At 38.6% G+C, this 24,993-nt stretch overlaps 1 protein-coding gene across 5 annotated transcripts in view; it reads right to left on the bottom strand.

Moving 5' to 3' along the window:
- oxr1a (oxidation resistance 1a) overlaps nt 1-24,993 on the bottom strand; it is a 153,067-nt gene that overhangs the window by 24,607 nt on the left and 103,467 nt on the right. For 4 of the 5 annotated variants that reach the window (XM_084384748.1, XM_084384745.1, XM_084384747.1 and 1 more), the window contains 4 exons: nt 23,889-23,971; nt 15,569-15,676; nt 13,803-13,919; nt 886-1,038 (listed from right to left, as the gene is read on the bottom strand). In XM_084384748.1, coding sequence (XP_084240874.1) covers nt 886-1,038; nt 13,803-13,919; nt 15,569-15,676; nt 23,889-23,971 — 461 coding nt within the window. Of the gene's footprint in view, nt 1-885; nt 1,039-12,563; nt 12,585-13,802; nt 13,920-15,568; nt 15,677-23,888; nt 23,972-24,993 lie in introns of those variants that run through there. The other variant, XM_084384749.1, reaches the window with a different exon arrangement.

Genomic DNA, 24,993 nt, shown 5'->3' on the forward strand with positions numbered 1-24,993 from the left:
TATAAATGTTTTTATATAATTCAAAATAATAAAATGTTAATATATTTGCAATTTTTTCTTTTTTTTTAAACATAAAAAAATAGACACATAAATGTTTTTGAAAGAGGTCTCTTATGCTCACCAAGGCTGCATTTATCTGAGCAAAAATACAGTAAAAACAGCAATATTTTGAAATATTATTATGATTTCAAATAATTTTTTTATTTTAATATATTTGAAAATGTAATTTATTGTCAAATGATCCTTCAGAAATCATTCTAACATGCTGATTTGGTGCTAAAGAAACATTTCTTATTATCAATGTTGAAAACAGTTGTGGTGCATAATACATTTATGGAACCCACAATAAAACATTTTGGGGATAAAAAGAAAGTTCAAACACACACACACACACACACACACACACACACACACACACACACACACACACACACACACACACATATATATATACACACACACATACACACATATGAATGATTCATTAAAAGAATTGGATCATAAGAGTCGCTTGTTTGTGAACCAGACCACACTGATCACACTGCAGCACAACTGTTCAGTGAATTCTGTCTATAAGTGCTGTGGTGAATGTGAGGGTGGGTACATTTTTGACAGTGTGAGAGAAAATCATCTCGGCACTAACATCATTACACTCGTCAGGCATAGAGATTCGCTAAGGAGAACAGATCAGTGCTGGAGACAGCACCTCAACTCCTACTCTATAAGCAAAACTTGGAGCTCCTTGCAGTTTTGCAGTCTTTTGTTTCCCAGAGGACAGAAGAAAAGCAGCGGTCTTATTAATGAATAACCTGAGGACTCCTCCATAAGTTAACTTTGTGCAACTTTGGAAACGTGGCCAATTAGAAAAGTCGAACGCTGACTTACCTTGCCATCCGTGATGTACTTGCAGTTGATTTTGAGGAACTTCTCTGTCAGCGCCTCTTCTTCCTCCGAGGTGGAGGAAACCACACGGGAGGACCGCAGTGCAGAGAAGGCTGGAGGGGCAGGAGCATCGGAGCGAGGTGGACAACTGGAGTCCTGAGAGACAGAGACGAGACAGATTAAGCTACAGCGAGAAATAAAGAAACAGCAGTCACTCACTCACATAACAAAAAAATTTCTGGAAATAGTTACAAATGTCTGTCATGACTCATGAAACTCTAGATGGCACAGGCTGACAGGCTGACACTCCGAGAGATGTATATACTAAAATATCATCAATCACAACAGCTATTGTTACTGCAGTAAAATCTAAATAACTTTATATATATACTTCTTTTTTTTTTGACAATAGTGCTGGTTATCGCAAAATATGCAGATATTTGCAGATATCCTAAAGTCTTCAACCAAAACTCTTGAATATTTCGACTGAATAAGACTGGAGTAATGATGCTGAAAAATGAGAAAATTGTTTTAAAATTGTAATAATATTTTACAATCGAACTGTTACTTCTATATTTTTGATCAAATAAATGCAGTCTGGGTGAGCGTTTAAGAGACTTCAAAAACATCTTACCAAAACCAAACTTTTCAATGCTAGTGTTTGGTACTGTAAGAGAGAATGAATTAAGAACTGCATTAAATCATACTGATCACAAACTGGTCTAATTTTGGGCTCTTATTGGTCTCATCTTGGACTCAACCTAAAACAGGAAGCAGCACAGGACTCTGGGTAGTGGTGTGACTGTGTGTGTGTGTCAGAGTCAGAGCCGACAGCGGGAGCAGAGAGTGGGCGCTGGGTCTCCTGCAAACACAACCTTCTGCCCACAGCTGTCTGCTTTCCTCCGACACACACTTCCACTCTCACCTCTACACACACACACACCTCTGAGCCAACTGGAGCAATGTTGGGGTAGTGACTACACCAGAGACCACACTGACTCTTCATCTCTCCTGCTCTCACTCTCTATAAGGCAGTGAATGTGTTTACAATAGAGATTCTGTCACAGCACATTATAAATCTTCGGTGAAAATCTCACTACTAAAATCCCAGACACAATTAGACGCTCACCATTGATGTGCATCTCAATTATAGTAATTACAGATACACGATCAGGATACTTGAGTAGAATACTGATATTTTAACACTATAATTAGCAACATTTTTCAAAGACAACCTTTATCCATGCTTTAACAAGTATTAAAGGGATAGTTCACCCAAAAATTAAGATTCTGTCATCAATGAAAGTCAATGGGGGCACAGTGGTATTTTTGGACCCCACTGATTTTCATTGTGTGGAGAAAAAAAGACTTCGCAGAAACATTCTTCAAAATACCTTATTTCGTGTTCAGCAGAAGAAAGAAAGCCATTACAAATTTGGAATGACATGAGGGTGAGTAAATAATGACAGTGTTTATTTTACACACATACATATATATATATATATATATATATATATATATATACATATATATATATACACACACACACACACACACACACACACCATTCAAAAGTTTGGGGCCAGTAAGAGTTTTTAAAGAAATACTTTTATTCAGAAAGGTTGCATTAAATTGATCAAAACTGACAGTGAAGACATTAACTATAAGATGGTATAGTAATTTGATGTTTATTTAATATGTAGATTTTATATAGACTACCATTCAAAAGATTGAAGAGTAATGTACATAATTCATTATAATATTACAAAAGATTTCTAAATCAAATAAACATCATTTGAAAATTCTATACATCAAAGAATCCTAAAATATTTTGAGATGTTTTTTTGCCTTTATTACGAGAGGACAGTTACTTGACAGGAAGCAAAGTTGGAGAGAGAGAGGGGGATGGGATCAGGAAAGGTCCACGAGCCGGGATTCGAACACGGGACGCCCGAAGCGCAACTGCACTATATGTCGGCGTGCTGCCCACAAGGCTAATGGCAGCTTAGCACTTTTATTACATTGATAATAAAAAAAAAAATTCTTGAGCACCAACTCAGCATATTAGAATGATTTTTGAAGGCTCGTGTGATTGAAGAAGACTGGAGTAATGATGCTGAAAATTAATTTTAAATTGTAATATTTCACAATACTGCTGTTTTATTGTACCGACCCCAAACTTTTGAATGGAAATGGGCTTAAATTCATCCCTGTCTGCTGCTTATAATCAAGCACAATATCTGCGTCAGAACCCTATGAATAATAAAGACAACATTTCATTCACACATTAAACACATTTGCAATTAATATTTATAATCCAAACCTCTCGTCTCACAAAATCTTCCCTGACAAGCACAGCGGCCGCTGTCCCCGCCCTCTGGCCTCAACATCGCACATCCCGCGTGCCGTGACAGTCCGGCCCACCCATCAGATCCCACAATAAGCAACCAGAGAGTCAAAACATGTCTATATGAAACCCTGTTCACAGTTAACACTCTCCGCCTTTTCCAAACACAGTCTCTCCTCCTCTGGCAGCCCAGGAAGAAGGCGTTTGTCTCGCTCAGCGCCGGAAGGAAGGATCCACCGGTGTAACGTGCACCGAAACACAAATAGCTTTGTGTATTTCCAGAGCTCTGACGCCGGCGTGCTGTTTATAGATAGCTTCATTATCAAAGCCGTTATTAACCACCGGAATACAAAAGAACATCTAGTGTTCCCGGGAAGATGTTGATTAGGAACTTAGAAAGTTTAAAAGAACAAACAACACTTTCCTGCATGCTGTAGAGCTTTACTCAGGATTTAGGGATGGATAAAGAGATCACTGTATCTGTGCAAGGGATCTGCAAATCGGCCGGTTATCTGAACAGCTAATAATCCACGTGCACGATGAGGTTATGTATATTCTAGTGTACTCCTAAAAGTTGACGAAATTCACTTTTAGCAAAACGTTCTGTCAAGTTGCTTTGGAAGAATATTTATAGTGCAACGTAATTTTCACGTAAAAAAGAAAAAGAAAAGAGAAGTATGTCCCCCCCAAAAAATGACAAGTCCCGTTTACAAATAAAAATGTTATATATATATATAAAAAAAAAAAAACTGATACATTAAAATAAAAATGATATAGAAATAAAAAAATGACTAGACTCCTTTACAAAAACAATATTTACAAAAATAAAATAAAAATGACAAGTCATTTTTACAAAAAACAAAACAAATTATTCTATATAAATAAAAAAAGTGAAGTAAGTGTCTCACACAAATTCAGTGTGAAATCAGATTAAACCAAACTGACTTTTAAATGATTCGGAGATCGAGATCAATTGCAGGGCAACCAAAAACGTCTCACTTTGTCCCTTATTACAATGGAAGACATTTATTGCACTTATTTGTACCAGTACCGGCCAATAATGTCATTCAGTCCTAACTGATTGGTCAATTCATAAACAACATTACTGCACCAGATCATAGCAAACAATGCAACTCAATTACTCTGGCACAAGGTCTGACCGCATACAGGCCAACACAGACAGGTTGCGACACAGTGCGGGCACAGTGACTTTCTGCAAAGATAAAATCTAGTCTATGGGTACACCGGACTCCATGACTTTGGCTATGTTTCGCGCTGCCAGTGTGGGAAACACATTCGTAGTGTATGGGAAACACAAAACAAATTCGCACGTGGAGTGACTGCTGAATCTATCTGATTGGCTAAAACCCAAGACCAGCCCCTGCCTACCCTATTACCGATTGGCTGAAGTTTACTGGTGTGGTTTAGTGAAAGCAAAGCGCCTCTCACGCGAACGTGAATTTTTTTTTCTTTTTTTTTCGCAGACACGTCTGTACGCCGGAAATCTGGCGTGGCGCCGGAGCGCTATCAGCCCTGAGATCATACCAAACAATGCAACTCAATTACTCTGGCACAAGGTCTGACAGCATACAGGCCAACACAGACAGGTTGCGACACAGTGCGGGCACAGTGACTTTCTGCAAAGATAAAATCTAGTCTATGGGTTGAGGAACATGCATTCAGCGCTTCTTGAAGAACATCTCATGACTATTACCAAAGCACATCAAAGACACTGTGGGAGAGAGACCAACAGTGTCCTCTGGCTGGGTGACGTTACTATCCGACATGGAGGAGGAAAAAAGTCTATGTCTTCATGTCCTCTAGGCCATCTGGAGGTTACCTACGCTGGGCTGGTTTCACACGGCCTCAGTGAATCCAGCCTGAGGGAGACCAGTGGCTTGATTTAGAACCAAAGCCTGGAAAAAGGGCACTAACCCTGTTTACAGGGCTCCGCATGTGGGTGGTTGACATCCATGTGATCATTAGATCACCAGACTGATCTCAACTTCACACACACACACACACACACACACACACACACACACACACACACACCCTTAGAGTACTGTTAAACTTCACAAGCAACATTTCACCAGCTCATGTTAATGACTCAAGCGCTATTAGTCTGAAGCAATAGATGAACACTCAAAATCTCCACAGCTCTGTTGTCATTATATTAAGGCGAATACTGAGAATGCATAACACCACAGAAGGATGCTGTCAGCTGACTCTAATATTAACTGAGATCAACAACAGCACTTTGAATTAATTGTCATCTGTGGATTTGTTCATATGCAGATGTTTGATATGAAATATTAGGACAACAAACTGCAGCTCCATCTGGTGACCAGAAACAGGTTCTGCAGGGTAAAAGTCAAAAAAAGCACCTGACAGATATCACTGAAACAGGTATCTCCATTATACCTGGAGCCATTCACATCCTTAGATTCAGAAACTATTAGTTTCTATGGCAACGCTCAAGATCCCAAAATGGATCCATATGTGGCTTTGTTGTTATTGAAAGCCAAATACTTCATCACTACCTTAATTTTATCTGAACAAAGACAGTGCAAGTAACACTGGATATAGTGAAAAGGCATACAGTAAAATGTAGAGGTACACTACCATTCAAAAGTTTGGGGTCTTTACAATGAGCTTCTTCACGGGTTAGTGACATCACAAACCCTAAAAATTTACATAAACCCCACCCCCGGAAACAGCAAGCAGTGTTGAGAAGAGGAAGATTTGTTGTAGTAGAGCACATCCGTCTTTTCACATTTATTGCAATACAGTACATAACACAAATGCATGTCACTCTGTAGCAATCTTACAACAGTTAAATTCCCACACTAGCGATTTGTAGATTATCATGAAAGAATAGGCTAATCAATGACTTAAAGATAGTTAACTCCACATCAGCAACATAAATTCATCAACTAACCATTCACAAACGTCCTATGGCATTCTACATGTTGTCACTTCTTCTTGAGTCTCTCCATCATTAGCCGCTTTCCGATCGGAGGAACCTTTTCACAGTTCCTAGAACTATTGGCTAAAGTACCCGGATGTCGGCGTGTTCGCACCGCAGGAACTAGGAACGATTTTAGTTCTAGGAACTCTATTTGGAGGAACTAATTCAGGTCCTACTTCAGAGTAGGGTCTAAACCAGCACTATAGGAACGCTGATGACCGAACGCACGCGGAACACCAGCACACCGCCATTTTTAAAACAGCTATAATGTAAACACAGATTATAGCCTATATATTTACTCCAGAAACTAGATACAAACATGGAAAACAGTGATAGATGGGTCTCTATGCTGAAGAGAAAATCCAACGCAACTTTGAGGGGACCAAGTCAAACATGATTATGTTTATCTGCCCAGCTAGCAACACTGGACATCAACCACACGGCATAGGCTAATAACCTTTTTTTCATATACTGTCTACTTTCTATAACAGTTCTATCTAATAACATGTTAAACAGTACTGTTAGACAGATCGCTAACTAATAAACACAGAGAATGCGAGCATTGTTTACTCTGGCGTTCTCAGCGCCGCCAAAATAAAGGTCCGTCGCGCCGTCAAAATAAAAGTCCCCGTGCTTGCGTCACTCCCTTACCCCTCCTACCAGTTCCTATGGCCACTTAGCCAGTGCGAACGCAAACAGCAAAACCGAGTTTGGGGGAGAGTAGTTCTTAGAACTGTTTAGAAGTGGACAGTTCCTAGAACTAAGTTCCTGTAACTACTTGGTCGGAAAGCGGCTATTGTCCGACTCCAGTTTAAATATCAAAGGCAGAACAGTTTCTGACATCTTAGTGTGTCTGCGTGAGGTAATCGGAGCTGCTAACACACACACACACACACACACACACACACACACACACACACACACACACACACACACACACACACACACACACACACACACACAGTGCTGGGAGCAGCAGCTCATTATCATTTAAAGGGACAAACACAAAACAACACGTTTTTGCTCACCCTTAAAAAAGGGACAATTTTAACATGCTATAAAAAATGATCTGTGGGGTATTTTGAGCTAAAACTTCACATACACACTCTGGGGACATCAGAGACTTATTTTACATCTTGTAAAAAGGGGCATTATACCACCCCTTTATGTTTTTGTGGAATTTAATGAGTCTCACTGAATACAAATATTAATTAAAACTATATATATACTTATTCCAGAGTTTTGAATTGTATACATGATGTCACAAAGGAGTTTCTAATGATAAAGTTTTCCTGTAACTCCAAGATAACGTGCAGTGCTAACTTAACATAACCTTGTAACCTCTGTTGATCTGCAGAGTTTCATGCTGTTATTGACTGAGGCAAAGCATCACAAGGGTTTCTGGGCATAAAATCAGACCAGTAACACTGAGACAAAGTCACCTTACCAAGTGTCAGCCAACACCAGCAGCCACTTGTAATTAACACTGGCCATCTCTCACACACACACATACACATGCACACTGGCCATCTCTCTCTCTCTCTCACACACACACTCTCTCTCTCACTCGTTTTCTTGTGACACAAACTAAATTTAGCATACAGCAGGAAGGGAGGGTGAGATAAGGATGATACGAGACAAAAACTCCTCAGAAGCCTCAATTCAAAGTCACCAGATTTAATTGACGGAGTCAGCGCTGCTTGTTTAGTCAGACTTTTGATTATCGGTACACCGTAGTATTGGGCGATAAGGTCCATAGTGCAGTGCATTAATAATAATAATTTGTAATTTGTAATAAAACAACAATGTTGCTTAATTTAAATTAGAATAAATGATTTTTTTTTTTTTTTTATGAAAGTAATTCTGTCACGACAACTCTCTGGAGATTGGCATGGTAATAGAGATTGGCATGGTAATGAATATGGCAATGTTGATGTATTTGGTCTTGGCGGAATAGATCTGCTACGCCGCTGCTGTTGCTTCAGAGCAAGTGTCAATACATTCACAGACACGCTGCTGCTGCACATGTAACATCCATGAATTAACCCCCCATAGTAGATCTATACAGGTGGAGCTGGGGAAGGTGGAGGGTTTCTGGAAGCGTTCTGCAGACTGCTAACAGCAACACTACCAGTATTTGAATGTTGAGCCGCAGCTCATTGGCCGCTGGTGGAACAGCAACCAATCAGCTGCGGCATGTAGATAATGATGTGATTGCTACCAAATGAGTTAAGGACCTATCAGCTTGCGCCATATAGAGTTTCATGCCAGAACTAGGTAATTAATATAAATAAATAAATGTGACCACAGTATTTACATATTCATACATTAATTAAAATAATTAAAATAGAAATATATTTAGTATTCACATATTCCTCAAACTACCATGGTAGTACGTGGTATTTATTAACTAGCTAATATAACTATTGATTAAGAACACATTATAGCAGCAGTAGAGGTGAGATAATCCATCTACTTCCCCAAGCAAATAAACTGCACCCTGTGGTCAGCATTCACTATTGCTTTTAATTACACACAAACATGCCAGGGAATCCGCTTTATTAATTAAATACAAGTTCAGTTTGTAGCACTGCAATAATGGCTTTGTAATGAAAAGATTGCTACTGCCTGGGAAAAGAGCTGTTTGCTTTACAAGTGCTTTCTTTACACTACTGAATCAAACCGCACCTGGCTGACCCTGCTGTGTCTCTGGAGGACTCTGTAGTGTGCTGAGAAAAGACTCTCTGGCTGAGGGGGACAATGAGCACTGCTGCCCAATTTAACTCACATGCAAGTAGGTGTTGCAATTTTCAGCATTGCCAAAGGGGCGCTCTAGCGAACATTAGCATAAACTGTCTTCTTCTACAGTCAGTTTTCTCTTTCAGGTCACCTACTGTCAGGGCTAAGCACCAGTTTGAAGACAATCGCTCTGAGCAAGTTAGCTGAAGTCAATATGTTTATAGTTAGCTACCTGATTAATTATTAATAACAAATCCATTTGACATTTGAAGGTAAATCTTTTGCCCCCTTGAGTACTGAGGCTTGTAAGCAACACAAGTACAAATATTAAAGGTAGGGTAGGCAATTTTCGGAGCGGCTAGTAATAGCTAATTAGCATAACAAAAAATGTTTCTGGAACAAATCACTTACGCTGCTATCGGTTATTAGCTCATATTAGAAATGTTTTAAATGTACAAATACCAGCTGGTATTCGATATATTTCTGTCATTATTGGATATTTAATTTTACAAAATTAAATTGTACTATTTTTACCTCAAAATTTTCTTTGCTCAATTAAATTTATTTGTAATGTAAATCAAATCTCAAAATAATTTTTTTTATACTGTACTATATTTTGTATACTGTATAATAATGTTGTTATGCCTTTACTTTTATTTCATTTCTTTATGGTGAAATAATATGGTATATAACATTCCTAACATTAAGTATGTTCAGTGATTCTAACATTATATTAATAACCTTGATTCATTACATTAGCATCTCGCAAAGCCTACAATGTGATACTCTAATAAGCATAAAAATAAACAGCAAACACACATACAGTATGGTCCATTTTACTTGTACTAAATAATTTTTTCAATACTTTTCAAAATTAAATAAATTGTAAGCATAGGCTCCCATTAACAAAATATTGCTTGCCTTCTTGAATGAATTTTGTTACAGAGCTTCTTGAAATGCATTCTGGGATCGCCTTCTCCCTGAAGAGAGAAGAGTCTTAAATTCTGGATAAAACAAGGTCAGAAGCACGCCTACAATGTGTCTAGGTAGGCAGCTCTCTGGATTTTGGAACAGGTCATTTCATTCCCAGTGCAGTACCCGTCTCAGACTGCTAGACAGATCACAGCTTTTATTTTCCCAGAGGAACGGTCTAAATAGATATGTGTGAAAAACGAAAGGGAAAGGAGCATCTCAGGCTGTCACTATGGAGACCAGGAGGCAGTGAGGTATATAGCGGCCACTTTTAAAGGGACGATGTGTAGTTTTTTAGGTATTTTATTATCTAAAATCAATATTTTTATCCTTAAATATGTCCTCAATGGTGTACAAAATCCTCTGCCAGTGATCTGACGTAAATTAAGAATTTATTATCTTTATATACATGGGATGGGTAGGTCCACGGAGGCTTCCATGTAGTTCCGCCATCTTGAAAAACTATAATAGCAGAGAGGGACAAAAAGTACTAGGCCAACGCGTTTCCACCGCGTTTTCGTTCAGAGCCGTGACGTGACTGAAACCAGCAGAAGCGGAGGAGCAGAGCGGTTGGCCACGCCCACTTTAGGCTTCAAAAACGGTCTTCAGAAGTCCTAAAGGTGACGTCACGGACACAACGTCCGTATTTTTTTACAGTCTATGGTTGATGCCAAAGAGCCCAATTTTGGTCTCATCTGACCACATCACTTTCTGCCAAGCCTTCTCTGAATCATTAGATGTTTATTGGCAAACTTCAGATGGGCTTGAACATGTGCCTTCTTGAGCAGGGGGACCTTGCGGGTGCTGCAGGATTTCAATCCATTGCGGCGTAGTGTGTTACCAATGGTTTGCTTAGTGACTGCGGTCCCAACTGCCCTGAGATCATTAACAAGCTCCTCCCGTGTAGTTCTGGGCTGATCCCTCACCTTTCTCATGATCATCCTTACCCCATGAATCGAGATCTTGCATGGAGCCACAGACCGAGGGCGATTAATTTTTCATTTTGTATTTCTTCCATTTCCGAATAATCACACCAACAAAAGTCTCCTTCTCACCAAGCTTCTTGCTGATGGTCTTGTAGCCCATTCCCTGACGTTTGACAGCTCTTTGGTATTGCCCATGGTGGTGGAGAAGTTGGAATGGAAGATACAGATTCTGTGGACAGGTGTCCACTGACATTAGGAGTACTTTCTTAAAGTGACAGGACTAATCTGTGTTCCACATGGACACATAAGCAATCTGTGGGACACAGAATTCTTGTTGGTTGGTAGGGGATCAAATACTTTCACTCGATTAAATGCTAATCAATTTACAACCTTTATATAATGTGTTTTTCTGGATTTTTGGTTAATATTCTGTCTCTATCCGTTAAAAAAAACCTACCATAAAAATGATAGACCCTTAATTTCTTTGTAAGTTGACAATAGCACTGTTTTTTAAATGGTTTTGATATATTGTGCAGCCTTAGAAAAGCTGCTGGTAGAACCAGCAATGCAAGTTTGAGAGGTGACTTTTTGTGAGAGCTATTTTTTGTCTTGTGGACTATATGTAAACATCTTTTTATGTAAAATATCTTATTCAGGACAGTACTAAATAACTAATAACATGCATTTTTTACGATCCCTCTTATTTTATTCAAATAATTAGCATTTTGCAGATTCTGCAAGCCGTATGTAAACTTTTGACTACAACTATATACAGTAGTGGCTTAAAAGTGATGTCCCCGGCATAGGAAAATTAACACCTTTACTCTTATTCAAATATGAATCAAAATTGGTTAAAGATTTTGTAAGTATATTGTGTAGTTGTCCTTGGAGTCAATTATTTTGTTTGTGAAAATGCAATGAAACATGCCAAATTTTGCTGATTTAATTTTGGCAAGGCTGTCATAAAAAGAAATATGAACACATGGAACAAGAGAGAACCAACGAAATATTAATAAATGATTATGTTGTAGTCAATGTACGCTTTTTCCTGTGAGCTTTGTTTTTCTATGCAATGTTTTTTGCACAGTAAAATAAAACCTGTGGCTGTAGTTTGCCTTTTCTTGCCAAATAATTTTGTCTCATAAATACTTTAACCATGTTTAATGTTTTGTTCATCCCTTATATTTGTATCGTAGTCATAAAATTGATAAGCTCTATCACCCAGTTCTATTCATCAAACCAGAATATCTTATTTCTCAGGGATTTAGATGAAGTGCTTCTAAGAATAAGGGCAAGTCAACACAGTTCATGGCAGGTATTTGATTACAGAGGGTGTGTACGTAAATATCACGTCTGACAGTGAAAAACCACAGCCTTGAACCGCGAGATCTCAAAACCTATTCAAAAGCAAATGTACAGAAGTAAATCTATTTGCGTTGTATAAATATTTTATGTATCCATCTGTCCTTTGGTAACTAATATTAGATCGACATTGGCATATTTGCCAATAATTAAAGCTGAAGCATGCAGTTTGCCAGGTAATTACCAGACAGAATTGCAAACACAATAACTTCAAATTTTCTTCTTCAGGAAGTGTGTTTTAATAGCATCAGAGAGCCACAATCTTTACATTTTTAAAGGAATCATCCTATGAATGTCTTCTAGTTGTCTGCATATTAAAGGGTTAGTTCACCCAAAAAGGAAAATTCTGTCAGTAATTACTCACCCTCATGTTGTTCCAACCGCGTAAGACCTTCGTTCATCTTCGGAACACAAATTAAGATATTTTTGATGAAATCTGAGAGCTGATCACTCCTCCATAGGCTGCTAGGTGGCCCAAACTTGCTGGCCCAGAAAAGTTATTAAAGAGATCGTTAATATAGTCCAAGTGACTACAGTGGTTCAATCTTAAGTATATCAAGCGACGAGAATACTTTTTGTGCGCAAAAACAAACAAAAATAACGACTTTATTCCACTTTTCATTTCCTTCTCTCTGGGCCTCGTAGTGTTTTTGCGCTGCGCGTCTGTGTTGCACGTCATCACGCAACACACACATGACCGGCGTCGGCCAATAGTGAGCCTACGTGGTGACGTGTAACACAGACGCGCTGCGCAAAAACACTACGCGAACCAACTAGAGGTCCAGAGAGAAGGAAATGAATAGTGGAATAAAGTCGTTATTTTTGTTTGTTTTTGCACACAAAAAGTATTCTCGTCGCTTGATATACTTAAGATTGAACCACTGTAGCCACTTGGACTATATTAACGATCTCTTTAATAACTTTTCTGGGCCAGCAAGTTTGGGCCACCTAGCAGCCTATGGAGGAGTGATCAGCTCTCAGATTTCATCAAAAATATCTTAATTTGTGTTCCGAAGATGAACGAAGGTCTTACGGGGTTGGAACAACATGAGGGTGAGTAATTACTGACAGAATTCTCATTTTTGGGTGAACTATCCCTTTAACCTGGGATACAAGGAAGTATTTTAACAATTACATTCAGCTTTAAAGATAAACATGTTGTTGACATTGAGTTAATTATCTAAAGTCAACAATTCCTGCTCCTGTTCGTCTCGACAAACACATGGATACCTCGACTACCAAACAGAGAGATTTTCTGCAAGACTGGCATTCTTCCTATCTTACTATCAGAGAAATGCTGACTATGACCCAAGAAAAACAAAGCACAACGTTTCCTGACTAACAATGAAAAGCAGCATTTCGTGCTGTCACCTCATGATTTCACTGTTCCGTTAAGGCCTTCTCACATGATTCCTGTAAACCAGAAAGCTTAAGATAACAAAAGCACACAGAGCTTCAATTCTGGAAAATTGTTCTAAAATTCCCAGAGAGCCTTCAGTATGAACACATGCCATGCTCAGGGCATTTCTGATTGTGTGAGAGTCCTTCAACAGCACAGGTTAAATGATAAGGCTTGTGGTGTGAAGAGGGAAATGTCACATACCGTGGTCACTTTCTCCAGGTCAGCTTCAGAGGAGGTGGGAGAGAGTGGGCTGCTGGGACTGAAGGAGGGAGAGCTGCCCGGACTGGACGCGTACTCCGGATCAGGAACATACAGAACCTGCAAACACAACCGCAGCGTAACGCTTTATAAACACCAGCCAGCAACTGCATGCATGGACGAACAATCAATACTCACATACAGGCCGGTCAACTTATGTAAATGAGGACATACTGTATCACAGACCTCTAGTGTTTTATAAGAAGACAATAACAATGACTAATGTACAACTAACCTGAAAATAAAACCGTTTGCATTTTTATACTTGATCTTTTTAAATGTATTACGGTTACATAGCTAAATATTGCTACGTTTGTAAAATTTGAAGCTGAAAAAGAACAAATCTGTTCTGAATCTGTCATATTAAATAAATGCATTAATGGCATCACTATGGAAGCTTGTATCCGCCACAGAATAAAAAATAAAAAGGTAATTGTGACTTTTTCTCTCACAATTCTGACTTTTTTCTCGCTAACAACTGTGTGATATAAAGTCGCAATTGCGAGTTATAAAGTCAGAATTGTGATATATGCTTGCAATTGCAAGAAATAAACTCGCAATTCTGACTTTTTTCCTCAGAATTTCATGTTTATATCTCGCAATTCTGACTTTATAACACACAACTGGGAGATATAAAGTCAGAATTGTAAGATATAAACTTGCAATTCTGAGGAAAAAGTCTTTTAACACGCAACTGCGAGTTGTTTTATTCCGTGGCGGAAACAAGCTTCCATTCATCACAAACAGTGTGCATTTTGAAAATAAATAAATAATTAAAACACTTTCCAAAAAAAAAAAAAAAAAAATTCATTTAAATTATAGAATATAAATATAATTATAAATTATTTCAAATATAATTAAATTTTATATTATTATTAAGTTCTTTAAGTTCATCCCATCTTATGTGGTCTCTCTCCAGGTGCACACCGAACAGGACTCCACTCGAGTTAGTTTGGGGGCAGTAGAGTCAGAGTGGAGGGGCTGTTCAGCAGTCCGAAACACTGGGAAGGATTACGCTAATGGAAGGAGCCGCAGAGTTTGGTCACGTGATCCGTGCTGAGAGCCCTCCAGCTGTACTGTGTCAGGCGGCGGTCGCCATCTCCAGCGCCTGACTCTATCTATTACCCTCTCATTACTGTGCCCAGCGCCACATGAATATCAACCATCCGGACTTCAGCTCTGCTTAACGTGTGCTTGTGAGGAGATGATGAAGCAATACTAGAGCTGTTTAGCAAGAGATCTTTCATAACCGCTCATGCACTGACTGGAAGAGAGAAGTCATTAATCACTCCATCTATCTGAGAGATATTATCTGGTTAAATGTCATTTTGGCCAATAATTGATATGCTGTTGCGCTATATTAAACAGAGATTGATTCTTTGTCTAGCGCTTGGAAGAGATCTAATGGTAAGGGAGTGAAGCGTTGTAATGAGTGTCTGCAGACGAAACCCGCCATGAATTTAGGTACGATTTTTTTTACTTTATAGCCAATATGTAATGGCATTTACAACCTTTTTTCTGTAATGTGACATTTCAGAGCAAACAAGATATTCAATGAGTAAAAGCTAAAAGTTGGGTTTTAACTATAGGCATTACAACATTAGCTTAAAACAATTCCTAAAAGTAAAATAAAAACCCATTTTACTTCAGAAATGCAGGTATTTACATATTTACGAGTGAAAGAGGATATTAAACGTGAAAATACATACCTGACCGGGGACCACATTTCTGGAGAAGAGTTTGTTGAGCTGAACAAGTTCATTGGGAGTGGTGTCAAACTTCAGCGAAATGCTGTTTAGAGTGTCCCGCGACTCCACCTGCACAACAAATGTACAAAAACACATGTAAAAACAAGGAAAAAGGAGAAGAGAAAACCATTTCTTCCTTTTTAGGGTTCCTTTAGGTCTACTCAAGGTGGATGTCCTACGCTACCATTCAAAAGTTTGGGGTTGGTATTGTCTCTTATGCTCACCAAGGCTGCATTTATTTGAATACAGTAAAAACAGTAATATTGTAAAAAAAATATTTTCTATTTGAATCTATTTAAAAATTCCTGTGATGCAAAGCTGAATTTTCAGCATCATTACTCCAGTCTTTAGTGTCACATGATCCTGCAGAGATCATTCTAAAATGCTGATTTGCTGCATTTATTATTATCAGTTATAAACACTTTTGCTGCTTGTTATTTTTGTTCAAACCATTTTTTTCAGGATTTTTTTGAGAAAGTTTAAAAGTACAGCGATTATTTGAGATAAAAATCTTTAAAAGTCTTTACCCTCACTTTTGATCAATTAAAGTAGTACTTCGCTTTCAAATGAAAATTAGCCCATAATTTACTCACCCTCAAGCCATCCTAGGTGTATATGACATTCTTCTTTCAGACGAATACAACTGGAGTTATATTAAAAAATATCCTGGCTCTTCCAAGTTTTATAATGGCAGTGGATTGCAACCAACAAATTGAAGCTCAAAAACATGTATCATCCATCATAAACGAACTCCAAACTGAAGCAAAACGATGAGTTTTTGTAAGAAAAATATTCATATTTAAAACTTTATAAAGAAAACTAACTGGCTTCCGGCCAAACGAACATACGGATTCCACTTAAGTGTAAAGCGCGACTTATGCGAGTAATGTGACGTACTGCTGATATTTACACTACGCCATGACGCACTACGCTACTTCTGACATCATAAGTTTCATAAGTTGCGCATTAGGGGCAAGTAGATTGCGTATGGCCGTTTGGCCGGAAGCTAGAAATGTACTTTGTAACGTTTTAAATATATATTTTTTCTTACACAAACTCATCGTTCTGCTTCAGAAGGCCTGTATTAACCCCCCTGGAGCCATTTGGAATTCGTTTATGATGGATGATGCATGTTTTTGAGCTTCAATCTGTTGGTTGAAATCCACTGCCATTATAAAGCTTGGGATGCCAGGATATTTTTAATATAACTCCGATTGTATTCGTCTGAAAGAAGAAAGTCATATACACCTAATGGCTTGAGGGTGAGTAAATCATGGACTAATTTTCATTTTTAAAGCGAACTAATCCTTTAAATGCGTCCTTGCTGAATTAAAGTATTCATTTCTTTCCTTCAAAACAAACAAACAAAAAAACACACTGACCCCAAACCTTTGAAGAGTAGTGTAAAACTGTTTCATTTCTAGTCCAATTTGATCCGATTCTGATCCAGTTTGTGCAACTCCACATTATGCACGTCCAACCATCAATTAGGTGCAGAGCCGGACAGTAACGGAGTACATTTACTTGAGTACAGTACTTAAGTACAATTTTGAGGGATCTGTACTTTACTCGAGTATCATTTTTGGGGAGTACTCATGACTTTACTCAAGTACATTTGAGAGGCAAATATTGTACTCTTTACTCCACTACATTTCTATCCATAACCGTGAGTACCCGTTACTTCTTCTAAAAACAAACAAAAAAAAAGGAAAAAATTAAAATCTCGGAAACCCTCAATTTGTTGTTTACCTCTCAAACGTGATTGGATTGTGCAGGCGCCACTGATTGGGACAGCCTATCAGCAATCACCTTCAGCTTTCCACCAAAGTCAACTCCATGGTCAGATTTAGATAAGAGACGAAACCATGGACGAAACAATGGATGAAGACGCAGCAGGTCCATCCCAGGAATGTGCCAACCCGTGGCCCCACCTCGCCAGACTATTTCAATTTTCTGAACAAGTTAATGATAGTTTTCGCTTCAAGTGTTTGCTGTGTTTACCAATGTAAGCACTGTGGCAGTAGTAATGCAATATTTAGAAAATGTACTCTTGTACTCTTGATACTCAAGTACTTTTAAAAACAAGTACTTCAGTACTTTTACTTGTACTTGAGTAAAATTTAGCAAGGGGTATCTGTACTTTTACTCAAGTAATGAAGCTGTGTACTCTGTCTGCCTCTGATTAGGTGTGAGAGATATGTTGAACGCTAATTTTCATAATTAACTTTATTCTAAACACCTACTACTACTATAGAATGTTAGCCAGCAGTCCAATATCCAGTAAAATAGTAATAAATAATAATAAATACAAATAAATAAATAAAAATCGAGGTCAAAGTCAGTGAAAAGCAAGCAAAAAAGACAAAGAAACTTGTTTTGTGTTTGACACTGAAACAAAGTGAGAGGACAAAACCCTAGCAGCAAGGGAAATGTTGCATGGTGTGAACACATTCTTCCCCTTTTGCACATATTGTGTGGAACTTATCGCTGCATGATCAATTCTACAGAGCACTGGCATGCTAAATATCGCTCACTCGCCATATATCCAGATTACAGTCCTCTAAACATCTGATCTTAAGACAGTCAGATTACCATTACATTGTTGATAATATCTTAATGTAAATGATTCTGCAAAGTTCTGAGACTGTCTGTTTGCTACAGTATATCAGGAGTTTCTCATGTGAGGAGGACAGTGAGATGAATCAGATCAAGGAGACACAACACAACACACTACAGAATGTGGCCTGGCAGGGAAATGTATACATTAAAAAAAGAAAAGCCATTCAGGTTTGCAACAACTTGAGGGTGAGTAAATAATGGCAGAATTTAAATTTGTAGGTAAACTATCCCTTTGACCGCTTCCTAATAAACAAAGACCATGTACACCATGTTTTTTCCAGCATCTTGCAGCATGAGTGCTGTGTTTTTGAGAAACCCCATCAAGTTAAAAGTAGTTCGACTTTGAAAAACATGCCTCAAGATCCTTTGAACGTGTTCTGTGTGCACAGGCCGCAAGAGGACAATCCAAAAAAGCAAACAAAAAACTAAACATAAATAAATTAACTTGCATTTTATAACCGAACTGGTTTGCATCATCACAGAGTTTCCCCCCAACATCAAAAACGGCAAAAAGCGTCAGCATATCCAATGCCCTTTCTACTCTGAATCAGACTTCTGTGAGTTGTTTTTCTTAGAGAATGAAAGAACCCCCCCACGAATTTGCACAGAAGTTTTCTGGTCGTCTCCAGATGGGAACGCCAGTAGTCGATATTCCCAATGCCCCCGCGCTAGCGGCGTCCTTTCCTCCCGTCTGGCACAGAACATTGATTCCCTGCGAGAGGCATTTTGAGACCGGCTCTTCCGTGGGCTATTTATTTGTAGCTTCTGGAATGGATGCTTCATTTCAGAGCAAACCCAACCTGCCTTCACTGGACACTAATGCCTCTGTTAGATGGCGAATTTATGATTCGCTCCGCAGTCTAGACGTGCTCTATCCTTCGTGTTTTCTCTTCTCCTAATTCAATAGCAGGGAGTCCCGCTGAGGTCTGTCGTCCTCTTTCTAAAGGCAGCCGTGGATAAAAATATCACTTAATATCTAACACGATCAGTGCCAGCGGAGATGTCAACCATTGCCAGTCGCTTCTGTTTGGAAAAAAGACACATGCTGCAGTAAAAGTCATCAAAACGGTCTAGACAAACTCAACATTTCCCAGACATGGGCGACACAAGTTTCCTTCTGAGAGGCAGGAACTGTGAATGGATCAAATGAAAGTCAAATGCATTCTTGTTTAAAAAATGAGGATGCATTAAAGTTTGTATTCTGTATCTCTACAGCAGAATCAACAATAAAACTATGAACAATGTAAAGAAAGTATCTGCTACCTACGAGAGATGTACAGCTATTTAAAACACCAGAACGCATCAGTCTTATAAAGATTATAAAGGTTAATAATTCTTCTGGCAAGTAGTTGAATTCTTTACCATAACTATACGCTGTTTAGCCACTTGGCACGTTAATAGAATCTGCAAGCAGAGGCACATTTTACAACGTCTTCAAACGCGACTCATGCATTATGAATTTAGAGTCAAAGACCTCTTAGGTCATTAGGGTCAAGACTAGTAATGTCTAGGGTTGGTTCCAAACACCATGAGAGAGAGTTTAGCTATTACACCACCCTACAGCTGGGAGCAGTTTCCACAAGTTCTCACACGTGTCTCATCATCAGCAGTCATGTTCAAGCCCAAACTCAAAACACATCATTTGTGTGTATTATTTAATTATTATAGTGATTTATGTTTACGGCATTATTTCTCTCCTAATTTCTTTCACTGATTTGTATATCTTCTATGGTAGCTCGGTTTACAACTGTTTAAAATGCCCAAAAATGATAACAGTTTCATATATGTATGTATGTAAGTATGTGTGTGTGTGTGTGTGTGTGTTTTTATATGTTTTTCTTTAAGTAAAAAGAATCTTTGCATTATGAATTATTTTCATGACAATTTAAGTCCCATCTGTCAGGCTTGAGTGCTGTAGAGACGTGCACGACGGAGTTTATAAAAAAATCTTTATTCTAATTCCCAGACTAAAACACAGGAGATCACTGGAGATTATAGTTCGTACAACCACTAAACATTGACGACACCAAACAAAGGAACTGAGAAAACACAGGCTTAAATACCAGAGGACCATAAATTACTTGATACACAACAGGAGTGAACGACTAATTAACAAACAAGGAAACTAACTAGGAAAACAGGAACAGAACACAGAGAACAAAACCAAAACAGGCTACATGTGACAGCATCTCCAGGTCATATACATATAAGGAAAACAATAATATTAATTTATTTTTAATAAGAATCTTTATTCTTATTGTATGCACACAGAAGTACACATCAACAAAATGGTGTTAAGCAGCTCTAAAAAATACAAATAAAACATTAAGTAATAATAAATAACTAGTAGAATAAAATAGATATACAATTTTTTTAATTATCTATATATAGGTTTTTTTATACAGTGATTTTGTTTTTGCATTGGGCATTAATTTCATGACAATTAAGGACATATTTCCATGTCATCGAATTTAAAAACAAACAAACAAATAAATAAATGAACAAATATGATGATGTATAAATTCTATACAATTTAAATCATACGTTAATCTTTTTTTTTTTTGTGCATTTTGTTAATAATAATGATAAAAATAGTTACAATGTAAAACATTTGTATTGGTCCTAAAATAAGCTTTGTTTTCATTCTGCAAAATACAACTTTTTTTTATTTATTTTTGGGATAAAATACAAACAAACAACCCATACATGTTCTTGACTGGTTTTGTGAGATTCACACAGAACACACAGCTCATCAAACTGGAAATGACGTTCCAGCAAATGGTGCAATCAGGCAGAATGTCAAATCAGACGAGCTCCATACTGCGTGGGACATCACGGCTGCCGTGGCATGAGGGTTGCCATAGTGACGCTGTCATTGCTACCCTCATGGCACACGCTGGCTAACTGCGTCGATGATCACTTAAAGAACTCATTTTTATCTCAGCAGTCTTGGCAAGATGGTGACGTTCTCCATTTTACAGGACGTACAAGAGACAGCGCTTACAAAAACACCACAGAAATATCACCCATGCATTGGGCACGGTAAACCCATGGTGTTCCTTGAAAAACCTGGGAGTACTTTGTGAAAAACCATTGTACCTCCACAGTACTTTTGTACCAGCTCGAGCTGCATTTAATATTCCAACATGCCTGTTCTGGAAAAGGTCCGCAGGAGGTCAAGGGGCAACTGGTGAGCCTGGCTACACACACTCACTGCATGAAGCTCTTCACATTCACCCTAGAACTATTTAAAACAGTTCAGACCTGTGATAAAATTCCAAAGGAGCTTCACGTATAGTCGGAATTGTATTTTTAAGAGTGATTGTTGTGATTGGCTGATGTTAAATGCAAATCAATGCAATTATAAATATGCACAGAATGTCTATTGATTTTGTGCACAGTATGCATCATGCATAATGAGACTATAAGCTTTAATCACTAGCTACAAGACTTCAGTGCAGTTACAACTACTCCAGCCGACTCAGACTATTGTAGGAATCAACAGACTCAGGAGCATCAAAGCAGATGCTGAATCCACAGTGTTTCTCTCCGATGAGATCTCAGTGACTCTCGCCCTTTCCAGTCCAACTGATTTAATTGGCCACAGACCAGCCAATAGTCAGGGCTCACTGACCTGCGGTGTGTTATTAGTGACTGAGCAGATGGTCTACAATAGTTTAGCTCTCCTTCAAACCCTCTTGAGGTCAAAACTGCTTCTTGAGAAAACAGCAATGCAGACATTCACCTGTAGCAGGAGGCAAGACTTTCACAATTATGGAGACAGTTTCACTGAAGATCTTGCAGGGATAGTTCACCCAAAAATTAAAGTTGTAAATGTCATCATTTCAAAATATATATATATATATAATATAATTTTTTTTTTTTTTTTTTACAGTTTTTCTCCCATACAATGAAAGTCAAGCGGGTCCAAAACACCACTAGACCACAATGAATTTGATAGTATGGGCATGTTAACCCCCACCAACAACCACATGACACGCTGTTTATGAACGGTGACAAATTCCCTGCAGTTGTCTTGCACACTTTTCATGCTCTGCGGAGGAAAACAAAAGCCCTGTCAATCACTTTTCGGCCGACAGAGACAGATCTTCAGTGTGTGTGTGGGGGGAGACGGGTGTCAGACACCTGCTCAGATCCGAGGGGAGAAAAGAACCGTCTGGAAACAGAACCGTGACAGCAGCAGCAGCAGCAGCAACGCTGGCACTGATGAGCAGAGCACGTCAACTACACCAGCATCTGATTCCACGGCTGCCTGATGCCAGTTGATGCCCAACTAAATCTGACGCCCATTTCCCACTCATAGGCTGCCGTGCCCGACCAGTCAGTCTAAAACTAACTTATAATATTTAAATTTCACATATGTGAATGAATTGCTCAGAATTATTATTTATTGTAATTTGTTTAAACAATGCTTGCTGCATCAAAAGCAACTCACCAAATTAAAAAGATGGGTCACAATGGTTGACTATAGTCTAAAATAAAATATTAGGCAGCACAAATGTTTTTATCATTGATAATAATAATAAATGTTTCTTAAGCACACACACTTACTGACCCTTTTTGAATGGTAGTGTATATTTAAATGATATCAAATAATATGTAATAATTCACATTATAATTATATATATTTAAATATATTTGATAATGGTATTTTGACAAAAATACACTTAAATGACTTTGGATTCACTATTCTACTGGTCATCCAACTACCACTAACTAATCGAATATCAAGGTTAATTGACTTAAATTAACTTGACTTTTTCTCATATATTTAGTTTTCAATAGCATGCTGACAATGTGCTGCGCTTTAGACAGTTTGCACAGCAATATTTAAATGTATCGATCAGTTGAACGATTAATTGAATGGTCATTCAGGTAACCCTGACTAGTAGACTTTACACGTCCTTACTTTGGATGTTAAAATGTGTTTTCAAAACTTGTAAACAAAGACAGTAATCTAGTCAGTCCGTCCAAGTCAGTGGGCTGTTACTGATAGACGTTATCAGATTCCCCGGCCAGACACCATTTTTGGTGGAAAAGGGGTATGATTCCGATCTTCTGGCTAAATGACAGCTGTAGCTGCCAGCAGTTTCTTCTCCTCGGTCTCTCCACTTCCAGGCAGAACTCCAGAGCTCGGCTCAACCCACACGCTCCTCTGTTACTAGGGAGAGAGACGAGAAGCGCTCTGCCCGCAGCTGGAATTTGAGGGTCATTTCAAGAACACAACAAGCTGTTAAGATAGATAGACAATCGAAGCTCACACAGCACACACACACACACACACGCCAAATCAATAGAAATGCAAACGCAGAAAGGAAGGTCATTCACCAATACACTGCTGGAATGCATGTTGAGGACATTCACATGCAGACCGGTGAAAATAAACAGGCTGATGTAAACATTCGCACGGCTTCACGCACCCTCTCCATACTAAACGCTGATGAAAACGCGCTCGGACTCAAATCATCCCTGTGGACACGCACACAGTCCTCGAGCAAACTCTCACAGAAATCTCACAGGCACATGTGGGAAAAATCCTCAGAGTAAACAGAGCTGGGACGAGCTCCGCGAGATACGACCCTACAAAACACAAAGCACATGCACAGAAATAACGAGGAAAGGGGTTGATGCTCTCACTTACGGAATACTCCATGGTGCCCTTCGGTCTCTGGAACGACATCCGCCTTCCATCCTTCTTCTCCGGCGTCTTCTTCTGCCCGGTATCTGAAAGCAAGCGAGGGAAGGTTCTCATTATGTTCATGTTCCGCTCTCCCCTCAGCTTGACACAAGCTGCCGAGCTCTCAGCCTCGACCGACGGCTCATCCGTCAACAGCGAGTGTGATCGAGCGATTCTGGTGAGCCAGAGAACGCAGCGTTTCTCTCTCTCTCTCTCTACCCCTCCTTTCCCCGCTGTCTCTTTCTCTCTTATTTCTCGCTCAGCACAATGACAGCCGATGTGTCTTCACCTTGCAATGCCTCCTGCTGCTGCAAACACCGTAACAGACAGAGACCACCCTGACCTCTATGAGAGAGAGAAAGAGACAGAGATGTAGTGATGCCACCCGACACATTTGTGTTGTGCTGTGATTCTGTGTGTCTTTGAAGCGAATTTGAATGCTTATGTAAAGCTAATAGAGATATGTTACGTATGGCACTGATTGAATTCAATTCATTAGTTAAGCTGGGATTTCAAATGGCACACTCTACAAATATGGTGAAACTTAGGAATAGTTGTGAGAACTATTAGTTCTGTAGGGAAAACTACCTAACATACGTTAACCTACGCTACTATTCAAATGTTTTTGGATTGGTAAGATTTTTTTATGTTTCTGAAAGTCTCTTCTGCTCACTATTTGATCACAAATACAGTAAAAAAATTCTGAAATGTTATTACAATTTAAAATAACTGTTTTCTACAATGTAATTTATTGCTGTGAAGGCAATCATTACTCCAGTCTTCAGTGTCACATGATCCTTCAGAAATCATTCTAATTTGCTGCTCAAGTAACATTTATTATAATATTGATTTTTGGAAACTGATACATTTTTCAGGATTTATTTGACATTTTTTCATCATTATAATCTTTTCTGGTGATCAATTTAATGCAGCCTTACTAAATTAAATAACTAATTTCTAAATCTTACCGACCCCAAACCTAAGATCACGCTAGCATAGATTAACATATTCTTCCTTCCATAAAATGAGGATTCAGAGGTCTTGACCTCCTTGATCTGAAGCAACAATT

Source organism: Rutilus rutilus (assembly GCF_951802725.1).
Source record: "Rutilus rutilus genome assembly, chromosome: 17".
Taxonomy (NCBI): Eukaryota; Metazoa; Chordata; class Actinopteri; order Cypriniformes; family Leuciscidae; genus Rutilus; species Rutilus rutilus.